The sequence below is a fragment of the Nesoenas mayeri genome, assembly GCF_963082525.1.
Source record: "Nesoenas mayeri genome assembly, chromosome: 11".
Taxonomy (NCBI): Eukaryota; Metazoa; Chordata; class Aves; order Columbiformes; family Columbidae; genus Nesoenas; species Nesoenas mayeri.
The window spans coordinates 425,054-446,050 of record NC_137563.1 but is presented as its reverse complement, the minus strand read 5'-3'; the positions used below and the strand labels follow the sequence as shown (position 1 = coordinate 446,050).

Genomic DNA, 20,997 nt, shown 5'->3' with positions numbered 1-20,997 from the left:
CTTTAATCCCAGTGGAGAACGTTACAACCTTCGCAGCGCTTTGAGCAGTAATTGTGGCATCACTCTTGATGAGTCTGTGGCAGAACGTAAGTAATTAAGCCGAGAGTGTTCGAGCCCAAGCTGTGATGAATGGACTGCGCAACCGGACAAACCTCCCTTTCCATCAGCACGGTGGGACAGATTGCCGGCCAGATGGGTCTGCTGGGCACAACACGTTCCATTGTTCCGAGAGAGCTGCTAACACATCTACTGCTCAGCGCAAAGACCTGGTATGAAAATGAAACGTTTCTCTTATTTTGCTTCCACATCCACACTGTCTGCCTGTCTGTCCATCACAAATACTGAACTTCCATTTTTCACTGGATTTAATGCAAGTGTACATATAGAAGTGATCCTGGAGACAAATAACATGACACCAAAGAATAACTGGCAACTAAACCTGATATAGAGAATATTCTTCACATTAGTTTTTAAATAGGGAAAACAAAAGTCTTCCGTCACTTCCAGTATAATAATAGAGAAACAAGCTTGTATAAATATATAGAAATTGTGTCTGAAGAGTTGAAATAAATAGCTTAGGCTTATTCTCAGATTTCTCTCCCACTGTTACTTACTACCCACACCTACAAGTTTGAAGTGTGCTACAATATCACCATTGCAAGTTTTTGCTTCCATTTTGCTTTAAGTTGATCAATGGAAAAATCCACTGAAATCAACCAATTCTTGACAGAATCCCAGGATGTGAGGGGTTGGAGGGCCCTGGAAAGCTCATCCAGGGCAATCCCCCATGGAGCAGGAACACCCAGATGAGGTTACACAGGAAGGTGTCCAGGCGGGTTGGAATGTCTGCAGAGAAGGAGACTCCACAACCCCCTGGGCAGCCTGGGCCAGGCTCTGCCACCCTCACCCCCAACAAGTTGCTTCTCAGATATAAGTGGAACCACCTGTGTTCCAGTTTGCACCCATTGCCCCTTGTCCTGTCCCTGGTTGTCACCAGCAGAGCCTGGCTCCATCCTCCTGACACTGCCCCTTCCCATATTGATCCCCAGGAATGAGTCCCCCCTCAGTGTCCTCTTGTCCAGCTCCAGAGCCCCAGCTCCCTCAGCCTTTCCTCACACGGGAGATGCTCCACTCCCTGCAGCATCTTGGTGGCTGCGCTGGACTCTCTGCAGCAGTTTCCTGTCCTGCTGGAACTGAGGGGCCACAGCTGGACACAAGATTCCAGGTGTGGTCTCCCCAGGGCAGAGCAGAGGGGCAGGAGAACCTCTCTGACCCACTGACCACCCCCTTCTAACCCACCCCAGGTACCATTGGCTTCCTGGCCACAAGGGCCCAGTGCTGGCTCATGGTCACCCTGCTGTCCCCAGGACCCCCAGGTCCCTTTCCCCTACGCTGCTCTCTAATAGCTCATTCCCAACTTACACTGGAACCTGGGGCTGTTCCTGCCCAGATTCAAGACTCTACACTTCCCATTGTTCTATTTCATTACATTTTCCCCTTGGTGCAGCAGCTCAGAAACTGCAGAAAGTCCCAGCAAACTGACATGCGGCCCAAGCTGTCAATATCTCCCAGGGTTATGATGCCTTTTAACTCATACCAGTTTAATTTTATAAGTTATTACTTCACTGTAGTAATGTTGCTACCTGGATAAAACACTTGAGAAACTTCACAGGAAATGCAGAACTGAAATGCATTTCAGTTACAGGAAATAAAAATATATGCATACCCCCCCCTTCATTTCTTCACTCATTCCCTATTACACTTAATTAATATACTACTAACACCAGCTTCTGATCACCAGTCCCAGCAAAGAACAGAAACACGCTGGCAGCAGCCACACCAAGGTCAGAACCGTTAAGGAGAAATGTTGCACTTCCTTCTGTTTCGCTGTGTTCTTAATAAGCCACTCCATACAAATGATCAAATCTGTAACTCCTCATAATAACACTCTAAATACCACAAAAGAAAAAAACAAACCCCAAAGTAACCTATGTCTAACATACCATGATTATGGTACCACTCTTGATTCTGTATTTGATAAGTACGATTTGGTGTTTGCGCCGGTAGCTCATTTCCATTTCTCTATCGGTTTCTATCAGTTGCAGTGAGATGTAACCAGCAGTGATTTCCCAGGCTTCCAACCACCATTGCGTGTTTAAATTGCATCCTTTGCTAAGCTAAAACAAGTAACTGCTGTTGTCTTTTACTAATTCTGTTCAGCAACATAACAAAGTAGATATTTCTTCTATTATTTATAATTGCTGTACATTCTTGTTTCTTGTTTTAGGCAAGTATAACAACACAATTTGGCTTTCCCGCTAAGGAAATAGGTGTGCGCAGCCGCATCCTGCCTGCGTGCGTTCTGCTGAGAGCAGAATGCGTATGCTGTTATAGAAGCAAATAAGTTCTTCAGAACAACTAATACTAAGTAGGTCAATTTAAAATGTTTAAAATGCATTTACAAGTGTTATAGGAACTGGTATTTAACTACTCTGCTCATAATTATTTCTAGTAACTGCATAAACCAAAATGAGCTTTTACAGATCTTGTGTAAACCCTTATTTAGGTATTTTGACTCTCTGCACCATATATTAATGCTCAAAGAACAGTATTTTAAGAAATAACCAAGTGAATATATCAAGTAAATACATGTAACGCTCCTGTCAAAGCTCATCAGTGAATAAGTACATTTCCCCCTCATCTGCGCCGTGTTCACCTCCCCAGCGCTGTGACCAGCAGCCCAAGGCTCGGCCATTATGGCACCAACTTTGGAAGCTGCTCCTCCTCTCACATTTTTACCCAGAAGCAGCTCAATTAGGTTATTGAAATCACTAGAAGGTAAGTGCATGACAAACACAGCTTCCTGTCCAAATTATTTAAACTGAAAGCTAGGATTATTTAAACCGAAAAGCTAGGAAGCTTTCTAACATGAAAGGTGTCTGGAACATCAGGAAAACAATTCCCAGACATACCCAGCTCTTTATGTGCTTCCATGAAATCTTCATATGATGCATTAAAGCATCTTCATGTGGTTTTTTTAAAACCAGCTTTTCACACAGCTTCAATTTTCAAAAATAACTATATGACTTAAAGGGGTAATGAGAGCTGGTTCCATATAAACACCATGAACACACAATCCAGTGTGCAGTCTATTGCAATTAAGAGCAGCGATTCAATACCTATAGCTCGTGGCCAGGTATCATAGCAACCCCGTGTCACCGAGTACCCCGGACTGCTCAGCACCGCTCCGCACAGCTCACCATGGCGCTGCACGTCGCAGCCGCCACGGAGGCTGTGACAGCGACGACAACAAAGAAAGCCGCCCCAAAGCCCGCGCTCGGCAAACGGGCAGGGACCGCAGCGGCACCGACAGGGACAGCGCGGGGAAAGGAGCGTTTTTGCCACTCGCTACACAGCTCTCACACCCGTGTCCGAACGTGCATCCACACGAGCCGCAGAGCTGAAATAACGCTGCGTTACCACAGTGTTTACACAGATCCACAGAGTACTGGCCTTTTCTTTGCCTTTTTTTCTCCACTAAACACAAGCACCACTTATCATCAACATTAATCTGAAAATAAAGCAGACTCACTTTAAAAATAATATTTAAACTTCCACAAACGAACTCTAGATAGTCTTGTATAAATCTGCAAAAAAGAGAAAAAATAGGTTACTGCGAACAAGAACCCACTATTGATTTTTGTGCGGTGCAGTAAAGCATCTCCATTCTATTTGGCTGCTGTCACAGCCACTCTTTAACAGCTGGAGTCAAATTGCACTATTTACAGCAAGAGCCCTTGTCAAGTGGACCATAAGTATTCTAACAATACACTATTCAAATGGCACTTTGCCACACAAATTGCTGACTTGATGAATACCCTATGTCAATGACCAGGGCCAATGTAAAAGTTTCATTTTTATGAGAGGTTTTACATTCACGTATTAAGTAAAGCTTTCTTGAAGAACTATTAAGCTATATATTTGGGGTCTTTTGACACAGAAAATAATTAAAATCTGTTTAAATATATCAAGGGGATTTGACAACATGAATATGGATCTCGCGTTAACTGCATTTGTCACACTCATCTGTTATTGGTACTCCCACTGGCACGTGCGGCACAATAAAAGAATTAAAACGGTCAAAACACCATGAAATCAAAGCATTCTGCTTTTGGATCTGTGATTTACATGATGACAAATGTTTTGAAAGCAAGCCTTTGAAGTTGGACTCACGATAGAGTAAAAAGAAACCATTGCTTTGCAAATGTTATCTGTGCTTGTCTGAATACAGTATTAGTGATAAAATAATGTGATACTAAACATGAAGAAAAACCACTGAATCTTGCAATCTTAACGTGGATCATCTCACTGTACGAAATAAGGACCACTCACAAGCACAACACCAGCAGGACGGCACGGGCACCCCTCGCTCTGTGGTATCTAAATCTTCTGAAACAGAATTACTAAAGAAGAGGCCAAAACTGACTTTTTAAAAATTAGAAACGTGATGAACAGTTTTGTGTGCTGTTAAATTTCTACTAAACAATTTGCCAAAGAAGCAAATTGACAGTGAAACACTCAGTGTGCATCTATACAAAAACCTTTTGATAATCTGAAAGTTCCACGATACTTTCATCTGTGTGGTCGTTACACGCTTATCAATACGGTACGAAACGTCCAACTCGCCAATATCCACACAATTCTCACTAATTTCATGGGATCTGGGCTTCAGGAGACTGTATGAAGGTGATCAAGTGCAACACCTCGAGCTTCCCGCCCAAGAGCGGAGCAAAGCCGCGGAGCGCCCGCGCCGCGCTCAGCACCGAGCCGCAGCGGGCTCCAACAGCGCCACGGCACCCCCGCTGCCCCGCGTCCCCTCGGCCCCGCACCCAGCGCCCCCAAAGCTCCAGAGCCCGCTCTGACGGCGCTGGAGCTGCAGAGTCACCAGATGCTACGGATGACAGATTTCTGATGAATGAGAAGCAGTTTCCCAAGCACAGAACTTCACTTGTTAGGAAATTAGACTGCGCTAACTTGACTATAATGGCAGAAAAGGTGAAATCAAGAAAAAAATTAAAATCTTGACACTCACAGGGAAGTCTAAGACACATTAATAATATTCTCTCAATAAAAAGGTTTTTATTGGGACAAGATAATTGATGAACAAAGTTTAAGCAATAAAATGGAATATTTTATTGAGAATCAGAGCAGCCAAGACATGTGCCTGAAAGCACTATAAATTATCATTACAACTCCACCACTATCTATTGTGATATTACCTCCAATTTCAGATCACCATAATCCCCAAAGCACGTTCAACTCTACCAAAAACTATTTGCCCATATTCCACGAGCAGCACATTTTCCTTCCAGCCACTTTGTTAAACTGAAAATCCCATGAATTTAATAGATCTGACCAAAGACAACTGCTCGAACTTCTCCCTTGAAAAGGCGAGAGGACGCTGTTCCTGGCCAGGGGAGCGGCGCGGTCAGGCTCCGCTCCGCGGCGATGGCCAGCTAGCGCGCCATCTGCCCCACAACGCGCCCGGCAGGACTACGCCTAATCACACTTCTCAGAAAATAGGATCAAAAACAACTTCAGAAATCAGACTCAGGTTAGGAAAAGGTCAAAGAGAAATATTAAGAGTTAAACAACAAACATTTTAAACTTAAATGTAAATTTGTAGCTACAATAAAAAAAATCAAAAAAGAAAATTTCAGAATGAGGACTTAGATTGAGCTATAGCTGATCCGGCAGAACTGTGGGGCACAATTAATGAAGGCAGACACAGGCCGCGGCCCTTCCTGAGGGCTGAGGGAGCACGTCCTCCACCCCCCACGCGCAGACGGTCGGTCTGTCTGCGGCACCGAGGACAGAACTCCCGACAGCCCGTGGTTAACGCTGGCCGGGAACGAGCGGCACCGCGGCCTCCTCGGGCTGCGCCGGCAGCGAGCGCCAGCCAGCACACCCAAATACGGGTATACCTAGCTCCTTGAATTTGAGATTGTATCAAATCTGAGACAGTTTTAATAGGTGCTTTTACATTTAATAAATACAAGCTTTAAAAATATCCACAAATAACTGACAAATGCAGATATATCTAGGCCACAAGCGAACAGAACGACTGCTGCATTTCAACCTTACTCCTCGTTACGTGGCGTCTCAGTCCCCGTTTTCTCAAACGGCACATTAACAACAGCTGCAGTGTGGTATTCCCTTCTATCATTTTTTCAGAACAAAAGGACAGAACACATCTTTTCCACCAGTCACAATTACTTAGTTTAACAACTTCCATACAAAATTACTAGACAAAGCTGAGTACAACACCTGGCTAAACCGCTCCTGAAGACCGTCAGACCTATCCACAGCCTATTACCTCAAAAGGAGCACTGCCACCCTCTTTTTATTTAACCATACTCATACAAACGTAAAGCACTCGCGCCCGGTTCCGTAAGGATGTTAACAGAAAGCCATCCAGAACACCGGCACTGAGCGACAACAGGAACTTGCGAGTTCACAGCAAAGCAACAGCGAAAGGCCAACAGCGCTGTGCCACGAGGCGCTTTTCCCGAGACACACGGACCCAAACCAGGGCCTGGTGGCTCTGCCGGCGCTGCCAACAGGGGCAGCCACTGCACGGGGAAACAGGGCTGGACCACGGGCGCAAAGCCTGAGGCAGCGCCTGCGGGACATCTGTGCTGGCCCTGCAGAGGGCACTCCCCCTTCCCGTCCGCCCTGGGAAACGGGCTGAAGGCATGAAGTGAGCCACTCAGAGCAAGGCTTTAGAGACTTAAAACCAGGCCTCCACGTGCCTCACACAGGGAGAATGTGGATCCCGAGCCACGGCTCTAGAGGATCACCCGCTCTTACCTCATCAGCCGATCTCTGTGCAGGGGCAGCACCGTGACACGCCACGCCGCGCTGGTAAGAGCTGGAGGGCTGGTGTCCCGCGTGTCTGCTGGTTTTTGGCTGCGGAGGCGCGGGAAGGAAAGCGCCCGCCGCCCGGCGCCCCGGGTCCCCCACGCGGGCGAGGATCGCCCTGGCCGTCCCGCCCGTTTCGTGCCGCTCCAGCGTGCCTGGGCAAACGAGAGAGGCCGTGATGTTCTCGAGGAACTGCACGTTGCAGTATCAGCACAGAGCACTTCATGGGACCAGATAAATCACCAAACATCTACAGACCAGCAAACTAATTCTTCATTTTCTGGACCTTAGAAATGTGATTATACACAAGGGTCTATTCTACAGCTTTACTACTTAAAAAAATAGAAAGCTTTATTTCTAAAGAAGCAAATACCTTAGACCTCAGACCACAAGAAACAAGATACTTGTGTAGTGTGTGAAGTCGGATGTTTTCAGAAGCAGCAAATACAGAAGAATGGCGCTCCCCGAACGCTGTCCAAAACAGCGCCATTTGTTTTCTTCTCACAAAGCATCCCCATCACTAACAGTGTCAACAAAAACACATGTATGTAATATTTCAGTGCTGTCCTCTAGTGTTCTAGATCACAAACAGCAAGGCAAAGCTCAAACGTTTCCTTCCATTCTTAAAACCACCTTTACCTGACACTTTAACAGCTGAACGTCCTACATGTAGGTTATCAGTCAGCAACACGAACACCTTTCCGAGACCGCTTATCAGCCGTGCGGCTCCAGGCAACCCGAAACCTTGCGCTGCTACACCAACTGACATGATCTGCACAATAACTTTACGTAGAAATAATTTTAGTAGTGGTGCTTAACTTATAACTAACATTAAAGATATCTAAACTGAGCCTAAATATATTTGAAATGAGCTCACACTATATACTGCATATTTCCTATAGGAATTAAACTCATAAGAAATCGCTGAAATGGCATCTTTCCTGTAACTATCAGAGATAAAAGACACATGAAGCATTTAAAAAGTATTCAATATCTACTATAACATGAGATGTTTTTTTTCCCCTTAAGTTTGAATTCTTTGTAGCCTCAAGTAATACAACATGAATTTTCCCTTCCACTGCTACCAGAAAAAATGTGTAACATCGGAGTTCTACCAGTAACACCTGCTAAAAATATTGGACTGGGATTGAGGGATCTCATACGATAAGCGTGTGTGTACGTGTGTAAAGATCCCTTTATCTGCAATTATTTCTCTGAAACTCATCCATTTCTGTTCACTGCTGTATCTCCTCTGTTACTTCTACGGCCAAGAGTCAGAGCAGAAGAAAGTAACGCAACTGATTCTTTGTTCCCTAGAAAATCAATTGCATACCATACATTACTGTAACATTGCACTGAAAAAAGCATCAGCCCCGTTGTTTTTAACACGTCGTTTTCTCCATCCCTGCCCGGTCAGCGCTGGCGATCATCTCAGAACCGCAGGCTCACTGGAAGGAAAGCACGTCGCCCAGAGGCCTTGCCATCACCTCTGTGGCAAGTGCGCCACGAGGGAAAACGCACACGCACACGCAGCACCCGGCTCCGTGTCGCCCTCCGCGGGGCAGTTCAGCAGGGGAGGACTCCAGCGCTTCAGAAAGATTATCACGTTATCCCCGGGAAGTTACCAGGAGTTCATGGTATTTTTATGGGCAAGGAACTGAGACAGATTACAATACATTTTTAATAAATCCAAGAATTTGGGGGGCACAGTATTACATTGGAAAGACCTGACTATACACACTGCTCAGTGTTGGACAGAACCTCAACAATTCAAACCAGGTCCGGTTAGCTCCAAATGCCTCTATAGGGCCTCACTCCCAGTCACCTTCAGAGCCAGACCATTCTGTGCAACAGTCTTGTGGGTATATAGTATGGTATGATAGCCTTACCCGAATCATATTCTAGTGGTAAAAGAGGATAAAAACAGGTTTTCAACAAAAATCAAGATCTGAGTAGCCTGACTTTTTATCCTCTTCTACATGAATACACACTCGGGAGTAAAACATGAAAATACATTGTAGACTTCTGTGATTAAATATCAGAGCATCCTCCCTGGCAACAGCTTCAGAGCCAAGTGCTCAACCTCTGACGGCAGGAAGGATTTCAGCTGAAAGAACAAGCAGCAGCCCGCAAGAAGCGGCAGAACGAGGGGTGGGACAGCGGCACTTCACCGAAACCGCGGCTGCTGGAACGAGCAGGCAGTCTCCATGTGCATGGACGCACACCGACATTTTACACACACACATACATAATCTTCTCTTTGACTGCTGACAGATGTGCTTGTACATATTATAAACTTATGGATGCAAATTGAGAGACACGTGAACACGGACGTTTGGTTACTGAATGTTCCTACTACCTACAAACCTATTTTCCAAGTGCCAGTGTCATGCCATAGCAAACACATAATTTAGTATGTGTAGTTTAGAGAAGAGAAAATTAACTTATCAACTGAGAAAATCCCTTCTGGACTCACATTGGGCAAGAATTATGACTCAGCCTCTCAAAGAAGAGTTACATTTTTTTCCCTTGAGCACATGTATAGACAGGAACACTGAATAGAGAACAACACCCTGACACCCAGCTGAGCTTCGTACTGACAGAAGGCTACAACATCATCAAATCAATTTTGAAAACAGAGCTCGATCTTTAAATCATTTCTGTATCATTCATAAGAGCAATCTCAAATCCCTTATAAGGAGCACCTTGCAGAAGATCTAGCTTAAAAACACGTTTGCTTGCATATACTTCTTAATCATGGATGTCTGTATGGGTGAGTGTATATATGTGTACAGGTTCGTGTGTACATCTGCAGCTGCAATAAAGGAGCACAAAGTGCATAGTAAAATGAGTGTGATGGAAGGAGGTGGGAAATAACACAAGTATTGCAATGCATTTATTTCTCCAATACACTTCACCCTTCTGAAGCCCCCAGGTACTCCCTCGCAGAGTGATTACGTGGCAGAGACAATAGAGAACTGTGTGCTATGATTCTGGAACACATCTGTAAGATAAAACACTGGGGGCGTGTGCAGGCGATGGATGGAGAAACCGTACAGCCGACAAAGACATTCCGACCACTGCAACAGTCAGAACTGGGCAGGGCGGCTATTGTTCCAGAAACTGTTATTTGTTAGGAATATGTTTTCTCTGATTTGAAGGAAAATATAAAGAGCAAGAAAAGACACAGCCTCTCGAATCTGAAGTATTTGAAACATATATGAGCCCACAAGCTTTCGATTCAGGGGCATAAAATAGCAGTGGATGAAAGGGGAAAGACAGGGTTTTCTAGCAGCAGCACCACTCTGACCCTCCACCGCACATACAAAATACAGCAGAGGAAAGTCTTTATCTGCAAAGCTGTGGCCATGGCAACCAAGTCTCGGAACAGACAGGAGGGGAGTATTTCACTCTCCTGGGCAGCTCTGGACCACCAGATGTGACCGGCTAGAGACTCCTACAACGTCTCATTCTTCCTGCACACCAAGTGCTATGGATTGGGCGTCACCCTGTGCGCGCAGCTCTCTGCTCCTTCCGAATGATGCATTTTACTGGGTGTCCATGCACACCATCCCCAGGATTTTCAAAATACGCTAACCAATGCTTCCTCACCCTCCATGTCTTTTAGAATGGGATTTAAGTGACAACCGTCCATGTTCCTGCATGTTATCATTTGCACTGTGTTACCTTTAACGCCCCTGGAACTTCTTCACAGAGCTGCTTGGTTGGAGAAAGACGGTCTGAGCAGACACGGCAGCGTTGCCCGTTCCACGTCGGCACCCCTGGCCGAGCTCTCTGCCCCAGCCCAACCGCGCTGGCCGGGTTAACCCCCGCGCCGCCGCTCCTGCTCCCTCTGAAGTGGGAGAGCGGAGGGGCAGAGAAATCAGCATCTCAGGCCGTGCGGTGTCTGCCCTGACAGTTAATGCTGGAGGTCCGACCATGACCTAAGAACAGAAGAGCTGAATCTCTGGAGCCTTCTTCCAAATGCGAAAAGCTCCCTTTGGGGAAGACACAAGCCTTTCACAGCCTCCAATTAACTCCTCCCAGTCATGCAGCCGGGTACCTCACATCTGAGCCGTCGTTTTGCGAGGGCTATTCTTTGTGGTGTGACAAGGGAGGATGAAACGAGGTGACTCTCCCTGTTCGGGAGATCGCTGTCAGGAATAGCGAGTGGGACCTGTTTGTCCTGACCTCAGAGTGCGCGCAGAAGCGGGTTTGGGATAACAAAGCAGACGTCAGGGCCCACGTTCTGGGTGTATTCACAGATGCACCTGACTCAGGATAGACCTGTTATTTAAACACGGTGCTTCCCAATAGGATATTGTGTGATTCTAAAATGAAGGAAAGGGCGTGAACTGAGCACATTGTGTGTGTACAAGACTGACTGAACAACAGGACTTTGGTTAAAGCACCAGGGTTGGACTGAAATGAGAGAGTTTATTCAAACTCCAGAGTGTTTTGGAAAGAAACCCGCTACCTAACAAAGCAGTTTGTGCTGCACAGACCAAGGGCGGGTTCCCGTGCCCCACGGGGAACTGTTCACACCGACGGCCCCAGCGACGGTGACCAGTGTCCGTACCTGCTGCTGCGCCACTGCTGAACTCACACCATGCGCCTTGTGAAGTAATACACCAGAACAAGACAGAATGCAGAATGACATGCTCTCAGACTGATTCTGCAAGCGTGATGAACTTCAAGAAATAAATTCATATTAAACAAGTACTAATTGGAAGACTAAATCTACCTCTGAGAAAGCAAGATTGCTCTTTAGAGTCTATCCCTTCTTAGACAGAAATGTGGCTCACTGGACACGCTGCCATATGTGTATGCAGCCACTGGGCCTTTTATTACTACTTCTTACATACCGATATTTAACTTCACAAAAAAAATACCAAGTGCTTAGGAAAAGGTAAAAGCCACACAGAGAACAGCTGGTTTCCTTAATGAAGAGGATTCCAAGTGCTGGCTGTCGGAAAAAATATTCAGCACTTTAATTAGAATAAAATCTGTTATTGATTTCCATATTTGTCTTCTAGCACACGTAAGTTTGGAACATATCCTGTACACATGCTATATTAACATTCCAAATGTATTATTAGATCAATATTTATTGCCATGGAAAGCTCTTCCACTGTAATGGAATGTTGCTGTATCCATATATTAAAATTTAGGCAAGATGCATTAAACTACACATGGCTTCTGTATTGTTTTCTATATCACTATGCATATGCAAGAACAACATTTGAACTTACAACAGAATAATTTTCCTTCCGGGGGACTGAGGAAGGACAGGATTCGATGTACCTTGTCCGGACCTGTAACAGCAGCAGCCCCGCGGCTGCGCTCCCCCAGCCCCTCTAGCTCCCTGCAGCCAAGGAGAACACGCAGCCTTCACCCACTCCTGCCTTCTGCTCCTTACAGAACCGGCACCAACCACCAGCTCACAGGTCGATGTCTTAAGTATTGATAGAAGTCTCAGGTTAGATAAGGTAAATTCCGCTTGATGTCAACCATACTCTTGGACTTTAACACATTTCATCACAAACTACTTATCTGGAATAAATGCAGCCCATTGTACTTGAGCAACTTTCCGTGGACTACACAGAACAGGGTATCTCTGGCAGCCTCGTGAAGAGAGGGTACAAGAAGTACAGGGAGAAGTAGCAGCTTAGACGGTGTTATAACAACTTGTAAATTGCGATCTCGGTGCTCCATTAGTAAAACTACATTTCCATACACTATTAACATGCTGTGCATTTCGGTGGGTCTAGATTCATTAAGCACTTACCCCTCCCACGACACGTAGCTGTGAACAGCACGGAAACTGTTTAACAGTTTAGCACCATTCCAGCGTCTAATAGTTCTGTCTGTCAAAGCTCAAACAACTGCATCTATTCCCCTGTGAATCAGCATCACACTCAAATCAACCGGGAATCTACGGTTTAACCTGAAACTCCCAGCTTTAGTTTGCCTGGCTACACAGTGAGAGCTTTGCAATCGTCTTCTGCTATTAACTGATTATCAGTTCCCTCTGAGGGTTTCTCAGATCACGGTTTTGCTGAAGAAAGCAGAACTTCCTGCCCTGACGTGCGATTGTTAGGACTGAAAATGTCATTATTTTTAATAACGAAGAGAATAACTTGCATGTTATTTACAGCTTCTACAAATCCTCAGTTCACTGCAATGTCAGCTCATCATCTGATTGTCAGGATGACTGAAGCTCTTGTATTTTACTAATGACATACCTTGAACCACATGAAAATTTCATTTTTTGCCTGTGCATATAAACATTTAAACTCTGATTAATATATTCAGCGTGTCAGTATTTCTGCTTTGGTCTTCTATAAATTACGTTCACATAACACAACATTACAGACAAACAAAATTAGGGAAAGTGAACAAAAACCCCTCTGAGTTATTACCTGTTTCAACTTCCCAAATATAAACCGACTCATCTTCACACCCGACAATCAGCAGATTTTCAACAGGGTCGAATTTGATGATCTTCACAGGAAACAAATGCTTTCGGGCATGCAGGAGACACGCTCTCTTCTGCAGGTGCAAAACTGCTACCGAGTGATCGCTGCACACGCAGCACACCACGCTGGCGTCCCGGAACTGCAAGACAACGCTCCCGTGTCAACACCATAACCAGCCACAACCACACTGGTTTAGCTTCCGAAGGCAGGAGATAACCAGATCAACACAAAAATTGAAAATCATGATATTAAAAAGCAGTGAATTGGTTATTAAGAGCTTAAATTTAACATGTCACTGGTTTAGGATCATTTTTCTAAATCACTGAAATACCCCTGGAATTAAAAGCAACTTTCAAACAAGACAATTAAATGAAGATAAATTAAGGATAAAGTGTTGTAGTATTTCCAGTTGTTTTTTCTCTCTCTCACACACACACACACATATACATGCATACAGAAATACATGCTCTGACTCACTCTGTAGCTCTCCGGAGCCCGCAGGAGCTCGGTGACCGGCCCGGCCTGCAGGCTGAAGCGGTGCAGGACGCCCCCCGCGAACACGTCCCAGCAGATCACCACGGAGTCCTGGCCCCCCGACAGCAGCCAGCTGGGGTCGAACCTCACCGACTGATCGTGCGGATACAGCAGACAGGTGACCCTGCCGCTGTGACCGCTCAGAACCTTGTACGGCAGGTTATCTGAAGCAAGATGGTACGTAAACCATTTCTGTTCTTAAAGAACACAGGTTCCGTATTTCACAGTACATTTGCAAACAGTCAGGAGATTCAAAAGACTAAATACCATAATCCTTTCCAGAGGATCAAAGAATTTTGAACATGCTCCTAAAAGGGAAGACTTTTCCCAAAAGGTCTGCACTCTGAGCTTCATCTCCCGAGATGTACCCTTTTCATTCCCTCTGTGCAATGATCTTCTAGAGAGAAGCCGACAGATGACCACTGCCCACACCTCCACACCCACATATCCCACCCCGGGGACTCCGCACAGACACAGGTGACCGCTGCCCACACCTCCACACCCACGCACCTCACCCCGGGGACCCCACACAGACACAGGTGACCGCTGCCCACACCTCCACACCCACGCACCTCACCCCGGGGACTCCACACAGACACAGGTGACCGCTGCCCACACCTCCACACCCACACATCCCACCCCGGGGACTCCACACAGACACAGGTGACCGCTGCCCACACCTCCACACCCACATATCCCACCCCGGGGACTCCACACAGACACAGGTGACCGCTGCCCACACCTCCACACCCACGCACCTCGCCCCGGGGACCCCACACAGACACAGGTGACCGCTGCCCACACCTCCACACCCACATATCCCACCCCGGGGACTCCGCACAGACACAGGTGACCGCTGCCCACACCTCCACACCCACGCACCTCACCCCGGGGACTCCACACAGACACAGGTGACCGCTGCCCACACCTCCACACCCACACATCCCACCCCGGGGACGCCACACAGACACAGGTGACCGCTGCCCACACCTCCACACCCACGCACCTCGCCCCGGGGACCCCACACAGACACAGGTGACCGCTGCCCACACCTCCACACCCACGCACCTCGCCCCGGGGACTCCGCACTCACAGCCGCCCCAGGGCCCGACCCGCGCAAACACCTCGTCAGGACCGAGCTGCGACCCGACGGGTCAGCGGGAGAAAGACGATCATCACCTCCCGTTCTCTCGTTCAGGCCCTGATCACCACCCGTTTTCCAGGGAATTTCCACAGGGGTGACTCGAGCGGGTGCCCGAACCGCGCTGCCTCCTGAGCCCGACCCAGCCGAGCTCGGGCAGGACTTACCCTTCAGCACAGGTCTGTTTTCTAGAAGTCTTGCTCTTGCAGTTTTCAAACCTGGTGTTACAAAAATGTCCCCATTTTCACATCCACACACAAGCCTATCAAGACTGGGTATGTACACAGACGAACTGACAACTACACTTCCAAGTCCATTGTCAGTTGCACAAAGATGATCAATAAGGCTCTCCGACATTGAACGGTGTTTATCAAAATTATCCTGAAGAGTCCATGTTGTTGCGATTGGGATTTCTAGAGGATGGGAGAAAAGAAACAATTTGATTCTTCTAGTGTTGGATTTTTTTAAATTCAAAACCAAAAATCCAAACAAAGCAAAATATACAGTTTCACGTCTTCACTTCCCCTTCCCCACTCACCTCACCCCTTCCGCAGCCCAGCAATGGCAAGGCAGCCGTTGCCACCCCAACACTAACCACACCTCACTACATCCTTTATTTTATACCTCCCTCTGAACAACCATAGGCAGGACCAACTACGCAAATTTTCATGATGTTTGGTGTAGAAGCATTTACGGGTAGATGGTAAGGAAACAGGAGCACTTATTTGCTCAGTTCCATGAAGAACTTTTAGATGCTCATCTTTGTTAGTGTCTTCTCCTTCTAACTACGGGCAATTATCACAGAATGAATGAATGAGCACCAGTTTCTAGTGTGAAAATATCTTCATGACAAGTTAAGACAAAGATGCTCTCAAGAGCACAGAGCTGCCAGACCTTTTGGTGGCCCATCAAACGTTGACACAGGGACATCAGGAACGTGCCACAGAGTGATCCTTCCTGAGGCTTCAGCAGAAAAAAGAACCTTGTAGAAAGGCTCCTTCCTTTCATTCATGAAGCCCATGACAAAAGGAAAACTCTGCCAAAAATAACAGTAAATCAATATTTGGATATGAAAGAGATTATAAAAATCAGGTAATAATTGCAAATTCAAAGGGTTTTTTTTTACATCAATAGCTGTAGAAATATAATACAAAGCATGGCTGAATCACTAAGTCTTGCCCAGACCAGGGCTCCTCGTCCTGGTGCAAACCTCCTGAAATCACCTCTGCCTGCGTCCCCAATGGAGAAATGCAGGGGCAGGGCCCCCTAGCTCACTGTCCTAAGGCAGGATACACCAACAGTATCACCAGCGTATTGAAAGATGCAGCATGAGCACCACGGTCAGGCTGAACAAAAACGCAGCGGAACACTGATGATCTTCACATTGAAACAAATTCAGTAAAGCTTCAATCATGTTACTACAAATAATGAAAGATAAGAATTATGCTTTTACATAGAAGGTAATAGTCTATAACACTAACAGTGGGGCATCTGGAATAAGTTAGATACTGCAGCGGTATAATATCATTGATAAACAGACTCACTGGCACCTGCCTAGTTCCATTCAGTCAATGCCAAGACTTATTGCAGTATCTATCTCAAATACCATGTTTCTGTTCTCCTGTGAAGACCAGAAGTCCGTAAGTTTAATTTGTCTGTAGATGTAACACCACAGGTAGTTCTACATGGCCACATCAGTAACACCCAAACTATGGATGATCTACTGATGGATGGATGGATGCCAAGAACATCCTGTTCAGTTGTTCCACAAGCTCAGTTCTCAACATCAGACTATTAAAAACAGGTGAGGTGTTTAAGAAGAAACCGCTAGTTGCTCAAAACCTCTGCAAAACTCAAGAAACTAAGGAATCTCCAGGTATGTCTGCATTACTATTTGCAGCAGGCGGGCGCTTTGGAAGCAAATGCTCAGGTCGGTGTTGTGGAGCTGTCTTGGAGCACCGACTCCGGAGTCTTTTCACAGCAAAGTAAAGCGGGAGATGTGTGCAGGGCCACACACAAATCCACGCCAAACCCCCAGGGTCCAGCCGGTGCCGCGGATGGCATGGATGAAGGCCATCGGCACAGCTGCTCTGTGCCACACATCGCCCACACTTAGTGTAGTAACAGCTTCATTCTGTTTGCTGCAACACAATTTGAAAACCCCACATGTGGGATGTATTTTATTTAGAACACTGAAGTCTGGGAGTAAATTGCACAATAAGCAACTGTGCTGTAATGTGGTTCGGTTTGTAATCCAAGAACGGAGATCACAACTGACCGTGGCACAGGCAGCTCTGTGGTCTCACAAAGCTGCTACAAAACCAGTCAGGCAGTAAGGCAAATATTACAGCAGAAATACTAGGGAAGGGCAGAGCACATCATTTAAAAGCCGCACGTGTTTCGGGTGCAGCACACACGAGCTCCATACCGCCACTGCAACCCCAGTACTTGCTAAAGCCCGTGCTCTGGCTGTTCCTCTTCCCCTGCGCCACCTGACCTTCCCGCAGCCTCAGCGGATACCGACCTGACCTCAGACCTCGGCGTTCGGGGAAGAGCTGAATGGCTGCGCTATTGCCCCTCACCTGAAACTTAAATCCGTCAGGCTTCACCGGAGTATGCAACCACAGCGCCTTCCAGGAGCCTGCAGCTGTCAGCAGGAGGAACGAACACGAGCACACCTCACCCAGGTGCACCTGACAAGGGTTCTGCATGGGCAAAACAACCCACCTCCCTTGAGCAGCCACAGGAACTGCTTAGAGACCTGCCTGAGTTCTCACGCAAATACGCATCACACAAACTAACTGCATGCAGGAATCACTATAAATCCACAACTTCCAACAACTGCTACGCTATAAAGAGTATTAGTCATAAGACTTAGTAAAACCATAACCAAAGCTACACAGAAATATCTGTTCTATTTGGTTTGGTTCTCCCTTGCCAAAGCGTTTTTTTCCCTGCTTCCTAATTCTAATAGATTTTCTAGCTCTAAATCAACTGTTTTGCCTTATCTATTCCTTCATGGTCACACAAAGCATTTGGGTTACTACAAACAAATAACGAATGAAGCTTTTAAGCTCCGTGTAAACATTTCTGAATGTACCTTATCTTCCCCCAGAGCAGTAAAGCAGAGTAAGCGAGGATGACCAGCTTCTTTCAGCGCCCCCGCGTCAGCAGGATACGTGCTTTTGGAAAGCCCACTGCGCAATTCGGAACAAAAAAGCAAGCTTTTGAAAGTCGTATTTTTCAGAAAGCACAACAGTAACATCCAAGATTCACCAGTTCAATTAAAAGTTGCCGAATCAGTAATTACAAGCGACTTTCTGAAGCCGCAGCACCAGCTGCCCAAGTTCTACATGGCTAATCTCACCCCGCGCTCCCCGCTGTGCTGGACAAAGAGCGCGGGCTGTCGCACCCGGGGCAAATCTTCAGTGCCACAGCGGTTTTGTTCTCGTTTTTGATCACTTGCAACACGCAGAGAGTTTCCACAATAAACCCCCCAAAGTTCACCCCGTACCTGAACTCCGCGTGCGAGTTTCCCAGCCCGGCCCACCTGCTCGGCAGCTGGTAGATGTAGCCGTGCCCGTCCTCGGTCCAGACGACGAGCCTGCGCGCCGCCAGCAGCTCCCCGCCAGCAAAGCGCCGGCCGCGCTCACACGGCTCCGCGCAGAGCAGCGAGAAGTCGCAGTAATCGTACACCTGAGCGCGGGGCAGAAACAAACAACATATATAGAAATACAAATAGTATTGGCACGTTCATTTAACTCGAGCTGATCTGGGGCACTGGATCAGTACGCAGAACATTAGCTTGACTGTTGGTAGTTTGACCACCTTTTTTTAAAGCCAAAGCCGTTTTCATACGATCAACCACTGTGAACTCAAAATCTAACTATTTTGAAGACAAAGACACTGACAATTACAAAAAGCAGCGTTAGAGACTTCTGCTATATTAGGGGTATTTGATGGGATCTGCTTTGTTTTGCCTTGCATTCATAGTTAATATTTTCTGGACTATTCATTTCTTGCAGAAAGCTAGGTAATGAATTTAACACATAAATATGACACTGAAGACTTTGAACTACAAATGCTTATGTCTGTATTCTTCAAAAGACGAGCTGCTGGCAGAATCACAGCACATATCAAAGCAGGTTCTTCTTTCTTCTCTGGGGAGCAAGAGACTTTTCTTCTTTGCAAATTAATTGAAAGCAAAGAACACATATTCCCCTTTGCTTGCAAGAATCCTCTCTTGCATTTCTAGAGCTGGTAAAAAACACCAATAAGCTTGTTTGCTTCCTCTGCCCTTCCCATTTTGAGTCAAAAGAGGGTACAACGGAGGATACCGGCTGCTTGCTCGCACTCCCGGGGGCTTCGCGGAGAGAATATTCATGGCTACATCTTTATAACTTACTCCAGCAGCACGAGGAAACAGTTCAGAATGAGAATTTCTGCCAAATACTTGAAGCTAATTTTGATTAATTAGCTAATTTGTCTCTATTTTGATTACTGTAGAAGTGCCTTAAGGAGCCACTTCAAACATACATGTGACTCCCTCCTGCGCTACACATCTCACACTTTGATAATAAAGCAGTAAGCTCATCATCATCTTCTATTTTAAAGCTGTATACTGACTGAAATATGGAAGTTGAAAACCAAACATGACTTGGGTATCTATAACTCTACTTCAAGGAGTACAGTATGTGTATTCGAATGCATACTGCAGGTATTACAAGAAACATGGATGTCTTGTGGAAAAACATCTTAGAAATTAATAGAAAACAATGCACATTACACAGATTTGTTCTTCCCATGAAAAGTCTATCCATCCTATCCATGGCATTTCTTTATAATGGCTTTGCACAGACTTCTTTAAGTAGCCCCAAGGAAGTCTCAGGGACCCCCCACAACTGGGCCACTCGAGCTGACCCGAGGCGCTTGAACCCCCCCGCCCTCCCCCAGCAGCGGCGATGGATCAAACCCGTGTGCTGTGCTAACAGCTCGGGATTATTTCAAAAGGAACATGAGAACACTGACAAAGAGAAATATGGATTATTTTTTTTTTAAACAATAAAGTTCAGTTTAACTACAATTGAAAATAAATCAATCACAGTTGAGGTAACGAAGCCCGGGGTCCGTGGCTCCGCCGGCTCCCCGAGCGCAGCGCGGGCCGCGCCCTGGCGGAGCAGAGGCCCCGCGCACCAGCGCCTGGCACCACTCCTGCCGCGCTCCGGCGGCTGCGGTGCGCCTTCATCTCCCTGCGACAGGCGCTCTGGCGGGTCTGCAATGCACGCAGGGCTCCGAGGCCGCCTGACACCCGAGGGAAACCCTGTTCTACCCACCCAATTTCATGTGAAACTTCTAAAACGGAAACACATCAATGCAAAATAAACACTTCATCTCAGCCATGCAGTTGATACAAGCAGAGAACAGATAAAGAACACTATTATATCTGAAAATTAGCGAACACTTTTTCTTTAAGCTGAGGAGAAAAACAAGTATCTGCGTGTAAAAATCACAGTAGCTTTTGAAAACGAACAAAGTTCCTAAGAAGGTACGAGGCTTCACAGCGCACCTGCCAGCAGGCGGGGGACACGACGAGGAGGAGCCTTTCCGTGTACGCACAGAACCGCACCGCCCGGCAGCTCACGCAGCCCAGAGCTCGGGACTCCCGCTCGCCCACGCTGCTTCTCTCCTTTACGGCACAGAAGACAAAAAGCATCTGAGCTTCTGCTTCTCGCACAGAAAGAAACCACAGAAAACGCACTCGAACTGACCTGTATGCTGTTGACAGATGAAGACAAGTCCCACACCTTGAGCACTCCGGTTACAGACACCGCGACCAGCGAGTCTTCTGTGGAGGTTAAAGTGAGACAGTGAAACCAACACCGAGCTCACGCGGTGCCCGCAGAGAACCGCGGAGCCCGAGAG

The 20,997-nt window shown here is 46.6% G+C and overlaps 1 protein-coding gene across 1 annotated transcript in view; it reads right to left on the bottom strand.

The window, feature by feature from the left end:
- The window catches only part of WDR72 (WD repeat domain 72), a gene marked incomplete at both ends in the record, with an annotated part of 42,934 nt that overhangs the window by 15,334 nt on the left and 6,603 nt on the right, over window positions 1-20,997 (bottom strand). The window contains 9 exons of the mRNA XM_080351193.1: window positions 6,871-7,076; window positions 13,344-13,539; window positions 13,878-14,131; window positions 15,970-16,111; window positions 17,658-17,780; window positions 18,176-18,272; window positions 18,590-18,771; window positions 20,642-20,761; window positions 20,844-20,920. Of these exons, the coding sequence (XP_080207319.1) occupies window positions 6,871-7,076; window positions 13,344-13,539; window positions 13,878-14,131; window positions 15,970-16,111; window positions 17,658-17,780; window positions 18,176-18,272; window positions 18,590-18,771; window positions 20,642-20,761; window positions 20,844-20,920 (1,397 nt within the window). The remainder of the gene's footprint in view (window positions 1-6,870; window positions 7,077-13,343; window positions 13,540-13,877; window positions 14,132-15,969; window positions 16,112-17,657; window positions 17,781-18,175; window positions 18,273-18,589; window positions 18,772-20,641; window positions 20,762-20,843; window positions 20,921-20,997) is intronic.